We start from the raw sequence: 6,890 nt of genomic DNA, 5'->3' as shown, positions 1-6,890 counted from the left end.
GGAAAGAGTTGCTGAATTCCACTGTAGTTAATTTTAAGCATTCAGTTAATGTTTTATTTGCTGTGGAGTATATTTAGAAATAGATCCCTTTCTTACCTAGCTTTGTGAGCCTGTATTCGGCTTATGTTGGGCCTTGTATTTAGCGCCTGGGCCAATATGAAAATGCAATTGTCCAAGAAATCCTCATTTGCCTCCTCCCCCCATTGAGCTGAGGCAGGACAATTAACATCAGCTGGTGGTTGAGCAGGGGGGAGCTGTGCAGTGAAGAAATCAGGATTCTGCAGAAACTGCCAAGTAAAAAAGTTGTCGTTTGGACAAACAGATGGGAAAATATATAACAGCATTGACTGGCTTTTAAAATAGGTTATCCAATATGAACAAACAATCTTTACAAATGTTTCCACTGTAATCTGAGGCAAGACTGCCAGAAAAAGGCCAATATAAATGTCAGGCAACTACTCCTTAAGTATCTGGCAAGGAAAGCTTGCCACTTCTACTGAACTGTACGTGTTTATGGGCATGTTCAAGGCTTAAAAACTTCCATGACCTGAGAGCAGTAAGCCTCCTCCAAACCCCATGTGGCAAACAGTTTCCTGCTTTTTCCTTGTGGAACTGCCAGGTGGACCTCTATGCCTGCCCCCTGGGAATGTACGATCTCCCTTTCAATTAACTCCCCAGGGTACCCCGCACAGGCCTTTTCACCCCTGTGTCCTGTAATTATTAAGTGATAAGGTATGATGAAAAAGTGTCAAGCTCATTGTCTTTTTTTAGAGTAATTTCAAGCAAGAGTTTGCGAATCAGCTCGGGTGCTGACACTGCATGATATTTATATACCGTATTTTTCTTTTCAGTTTCATCCTTACCAGAAAGGCTGTTAAACTGGCCCATCTCAGTAAGGAAGAGAGGTGAGAGTTCAGAAACTGTAAATTTTTCAGAAATAAGTCAGTTCTCTGGGATGCCTCCCCATGGGAATATGTGTGTGAATATGCATGTGCATATGCACATATATATATGTTCAGTGCAACTACAGGTACTGGAAATTGGGGCAAAAATTGAGCTTTTAGCATGAATAGGCCAAGACACTAATGCTAATATCCATTCAGTTATGGATATTTCTGAGTTTCCAAGTCCTGGCCACTCTTCCATGTTATGGCTTATCAGCTCTGTGTCTCTGTATGAACTGAGAAGATTTTTCCAAAGACATTCCCAGACTGCATCTCCACTGAATAATGCTTCACTGTGGGGATATAGAGAGTGCTGGTATGCGTAGTTTCGGGTGTCCTTCACATTCAGACTGGGTGATAAAATTTTTAAACCTCCGTGTTTACAATAGTGTAGTTTCTCCATTAGTTTGTGAAAGGAACAAACAGTACTTTCTAAATGTGATTTTTGGTACACATGCAAGTGAAAGAGGAATTCTGCTTAGGAATGTGAGTAGTATTCTCCAGCTCATATTTTGTTTTCAGCTATAGTAAATCTGTAGGGATTTCATTGACTTATATTGCTTCTCTTCTGGTCTTACACCAGTGAACATGAGAATGAATTGGCTCTGCATCCTAAAATAACTGTACAAAGATTTATTTTTTCAGAGCTCATTGCCAAAATCAACCTTTATTTCCCATTCCCTGGGTCCATTTTGGATGTCACATTTAGGCATAAGCATTTAAAATATGTATGTTAAGATAAGAACTTGAAAGCAGACTTAAAAACCAAGCCAAACCCAACTTTTTTTCCATTGTATTGCAATAAATGTGATTTTTTTATAAGAAGAGCAATAGCTGAGAGGTTTTTTCCAATTTTTTTTTCTGACTGATTTTATTTTCATATAGGAAGAAGAAGATCTGTGAAGCATATGCCAAGGCAATGGGGATGGAAGAGGCTTTACATGTAAGAAGTGAATGCCTGTTTTCACCTCTGTTGTACAGTAATGTTGCTCCTTTGTTCTGGACCATGAAGCCAAAATTCCTGGTACCTAAAATGTGTACCTAAAATTGGATGTTGTGCCATATAATCTGTGCTCCCAAGGGGAGGGTAGCATCATGTACTACAGGAAGAAAAGAGCTGCCAGTCTCACTTTTCAAGCAAAGAGAAGCCAATGCACAGTTTTATTTGTCATGTCATTTCCCCATGGGAGGCTAGTGCTTCTGTAAGAGTACAAAGATTTGTTTTGTGCGGATGGATAGCATTAGCCAGGTGACATGGCACTCCTTTGACAGGTATCCTTAGCCTGTTCTGTCCTTATTCAAAGGAAATCTGTTTTTTATTTCCAGTTTCTCTGACACTGTTTTACTCTCTGATGTTTGCTAATACTTACAGCCTGTGCATTATGAAGAAAAGAACTGGAGCATGGAACAATATTCAGGGGGTTGTTACACAGCCTACTTCCCACCAGGCATAATGTATTCTTATGGAAGGTAAACCAGAGAATGCTTTACTTTCTCATTTACATTTCTTAGCTCGTGTACAGTGATTCACCTTATGGCATATGTAGCATATTAGGGGAACTCCAACCCTCTTTCTGCTCCCCTACTCAGATCCTACAGGGATCTTGCTACTGACTTTAGTAAGAGCAGAGCTTCTCCTGTGACTTTCAAGGAAACAAAGCACAGTCACAAAGACACCTGCTAGTTCAGGAAACATTTCCCCATTAGGTAACTTACAGTATTTGCTGCTACAGTGTTTGCAGTAGATCCCTTTAATGCTTTCTAAGACCTTGAGGACACACATCTTGGACAGATGAAGAGTCTCTACTGACTGTGTACCTGGAGCACCAGGTTCCAGTGAAGCCCATTGAGTCACATCATGAGGGAAGGACACAAAACCCTTACATGAAAACTCATTCTTTCCTCCCACCCAGCAAAGCCTCCCATGCCCTCCCCATGAAGAATTGCTGTACTCCTGAAGGAACGTGTTAGATAATACTGATTAGTAGGAGGTATGTCGCTTAAAAGCGTGTGGAAGGCATGGCTCAGCATGTAACAGGAACAATCAGACAAATCTTGTATCCATAGCCAAAGACCAGACAAACCATGTAGCACATCACAGCATGAGCTCCTTAGTATGTCCATCACAGAGTTACACCCTGCCTCTGTGCCAAGATGCAAGTGGGAAGAAGTCATCCCGTGCACAGCCTCTGCTGTTGTAATTTATCTGAACACTTGGGTAGTGATGGGTGAGGCCTCTCATGTGGGGAAGCTGGTGTCATGCAGACAGCAAAAACCTAATCAGGGGATTAGATGGGAGCTCTTAGAGCACGCACATATCTCTGTGGGAAAGGGAGCTCCTTACCTATGGCTGCGTTGACCGGGATGCTCGTGCAGCTTTGCACAGCTGAAGGGCTGGCTTATATGACCCTACAGGGTAAATTCAACTCCCTGAATGCTGAGGCCTTCAGCTGCAGTGCCCTTTTGGCACGGCTTGCAGCCAGGCAAGTCCAGCCTCCAAACAGAAGCTGGTATTAGTGACCCGTCACTGCAAAAACATCATTCACATCCCATTGTAATGGCAGGATAACAGCAAATCTACCATGCAGAAGACATAAATCTGGCAGCTGCACTGCATTTCTGAAGGCTATTAGGATTATCCCTTATCCCAGCACTAAAATAAGGCTCATATTATTTTGCACAGAAACTGGGCACACTGATTTATGCCTTAGATTTTCTCTTTCTCAGATCTCGAGTTTTGTGTACAGAACCAAGTAGGTGGTCCTGCGGGGACAGATTATCACAGCATGCTCCCTGGCCTGGGTCTGCAGGAATTCTGGAGAACTGAAGTTGGGCACTCCATCAAACCCCATAAATTGCTTTTAGAAGGATCATCGCCTTCCTGTTACTTGTCATCTGACATTCTCCATTTGTTTTTAAGGATCATTCGTCAGCCCATTGACAGAATCTATTTCGCTGGCACGGAGACGGCTACCCAATGGAGTGGATACATGGAGGGGGCCGTACAGGCAGGAGAGAGAGCAGCCAGAGAGGTACAGACTGTTCATTTGCTTTCAACATCTCTATTAAAAGGTTAAAAAGAATTAAGTACAGCTTGCAGGGTCTGATTTTGTGCATCACACCCTGTAACTGTGCAGAGGCTCCTAGAATTTATGGGGAACAATCCCGGAAAAGGATGTGAACCAAAGGCTTTTTTTAAAAAACTTTACTTAGTTTGTTATTGAATAAAGTGAAGCCAAGAATCTCACCTAAATCAGAAAATTATGCAATGTGTTGCTGCACTGGAGACTTAAAATGAAGCTCATGCCGTCTACCTCATGTCTAGAGGAAAAAAACCCTCCAACCTGATGCTGCCCTTAGATATGCTACTACAATTTCTAACAAATTAATCACTGTATGTTTTAAAAGTAATTTTAGTAATTACAAATGCTCACAGCTATTTCCTGTGCAGCCATCTGGAAATCTGAGCATTGTTCTCATTTTTGATCTATCCCTTCTGCTTCTCCTTTTACGAGAGTACCGTTAGCTCGGCTTTATGAATTCGTAATGGGCGGCTCTGATAATGTCTAAATCTCCTCAGAATGACATGCATTGGGCTGGGTTCCCAGTCACAGTGAAATGCCTTTACAACAGTCTGGAGGGAGGGGAAAAAACATTAGAGGGTGTACATTACAGTTACAACTGCTATATGGCAGAGCCACGGAGCTGTTATTTAAGGGAAAATCAGCCCTTTGTTTCCATTTGATAGAACATCATATTCGCCTTGTAATCCTCATTACTTGCTCTGTTTCAAGTCACTTAATTTCTCTTTTCTCCATGCATGTGAGTAGTAGTTACAAAGACAGTTAGCTTTCTCTTCTGGAGACGTTCATTTGCCCCTGAGAACCTCTATGATTGTTACAGTCAGTTTATTCTCAAGAAAAATCCTCAGTGAGCTTTGTACTGCCTGAATAGCCAAGAGATGGCTTTGTAGTTGTGTGCCTTGAAAGTCCCAGAGTTGTATCTCTCTTCTTTCTAGTTTGTGATCCAAGCAGCAGCACTCCTAACAGGCTTTGTGTCCGGAGTGTGTCACGGCAACCTCACCTTGCTGTTTCTCAAACTGTCATGTGAAAAAGCATTTTTACTTGTACTCGGAAAAAAAAATTAAATAAACATCTGGAGAAGCTGTAGTGAAGTCCTACTTTTTACAAATTACTCTGTGAAACTGTCCTTCTATCCTTAAAATACTGGTTAGGCAAACCACTGTTTGATGAGTAGCTGTCAGATATTTACACAAGCTACCAAAACTGCCTCCTTCTTCTCTCTTTGCTGATATAAACAGAGAAATCACTACACATTTTTCTGGTTCAAAGCACTTTCAGCTAGTCATAGTTATACCTTTTATCAATGTCACCTTGCTCTGACTTGCTCTGCTTTTCCAAAACTGAAAGTAGTGTGCATTTTAATTTTTTCTGACATGGTACACATAACTTTCTTCTAGATATTGCACTGTATGGGGAGGATCTCAGAGAATGAAATTTGGATGCCAGAGCCAGAGTCAAAGGTAAGCCAGACTTTCTTGTTGTCACCCGGTCAGGCACACACCCCTCAGTCAGGCTGCAGTCCCTGCTTCGACAAGATTTTGGTTACCTCACATCCTGATGGTACTCATTTTTTTAACTCATCCAGGGAATATTCTTACCCCTGTCTGAGGGGTTGATCGCCAAGACCTAGGGGCATGGATCTTGGAGCCTGGGGGACTGCAAAATGGATGAGGTCAGCCTAGTTCTGCCCAGTCCCAGGCCATGGTTTTAAGCCAAATATAACCTCCTTCCAGTGACAACAAATTCCACTTGTGCTGGCCTGTAGATGACAGAAAATACGACTTTCACTGCCCTGACCTTCCTTTCCCCCCTTGATGTGGTCCTCGGGAAAACTCTGTGATCTCCCCACCCTAGTAGGGGGTGTTTGCCGTGTCCCCTGCTCATGCAATAAGGGACACCCTGCAATGGTACCATCTTCTCTCTCCCCCAGGATGTTCCAGCCCGACCATTCACCACCAGCTTCTGGGAGAGGAACCTGCCGTCTGTGCCGGGACTGCTGTGCCTGCTTAGCTCTACCATGTGTTTCACTTCTGTGGCTGCTGCGGGGCTGTTTGCCTATAAAAAGGGACTCCTAATTCGAAACTAGTGGGGACCACGTGTCCATTGGAAGCTGAATACTTCCTCTTCTTCCCTTTTACCAGATGAGTGTTATTTTTGGAGAGAAGTGGCACGGACAGCTGGAAAGGGCAAAAGTTGTTCTCCTTGTGATTTTTTCTTTTTGATGCCATAGTTAATGCATCAAATCTACTGCAGTTGCTACCAGCGAAACAGAAATAAATCAACTGTGGGGGTGTTTTTCAAATTTGCCTTTTCCTTGTCCATTTGTTTTGATTTGATACGATAATATCAATGGTATATTCCTAACACAGAGAAGGCAAAATGCAGATCACACCTTTCCTGAAAGGCAGCAAGGCCTTGGAGAATACATTAGTTTTCACTTGCCACTTTATTTTTTACCACATAAGATAGTAGATGGCCTTATGTATTCACCTCAGTTAGTGGCTCAGAATATCTGAGGTTATTCCCATAACATTCCCGCTGCACAGAAGAGATTAGCATGCAAATCAGACATAGAATTGCCAAATTAATTTTCAAATGTATGTGATTAATTATTAATCATCACAACGTGAAATTTAACCATGATCTGATTGAAAAGAGGTAATTACCACAAAGCACCTCACTAAATAGAATCATAGAATGGCTAGGGTTGGAAAGGACCTTAATGATCAACAAGTTCCAGCCCCCCCGCTGTGGGCAGGGACACCTCCCACTAGACCAGGTTGCTCAAAGCCTCATCCAGCCTGGCCTTGAACACCTCCAGGGATGGGGCATCCACAGCTTCCCTGGGCAAGAGAGAAAGTAT

At 42.6% G+C, this 6,890-nt stretch overlaps 1 protein-coding gene across 1 annotated transcript in view; it reads left to right on the top strand.

Moving 5' to 3' along the window:
* LOC104468544 (amine oxidase [flavin-containing] A-like) overlaps nt 1-6,389 on the top strand; it is a 16,170-nt gene extending 9,781 nt beyond the window's left edge. The window contains 6 exon segments of the mRNA XM_010082726.1: nt 852-905; nt 1,830-1,887; nt 2,317-2,414; nt 3,865-3,976; nt 5,425-5,487; nt 5,958-6,389. Coding sequence (XP_010081028.1) covers nt 852-905; nt 1,830-1,887; nt 2,317-2,414; nt 3,865-3,976; nt 5,425-5,487; nt 5,958-6,113 — 541 coding nt within the window. The 3' untranslated portion in view covers nt 6,114-6,389.
* Nucleotides 6,390-6,890: the final 501 nt, after the last annotated feature.

Source organism: Pterocles gutturalis, unplaced genomic scaffold (genome assembly GCF_000699245.1).
Source record: "Pterocles gutturalis isolate BGI_N339 unplaced genomic scaffold, ASM69924v1 scaffold605, whole genome shotgun sequence".
Taxonomy (NCBI): Eukaryota; Metazoa; Chordata; class Aves; order Pterocliformes; family Pteroclidae; genus Pterocles; species Pterocles gutturalis.
Note: the sequence above shows the minus strand (reverse complement) of the source record. Positions and strands in the feature narration are given on the sequence as shown.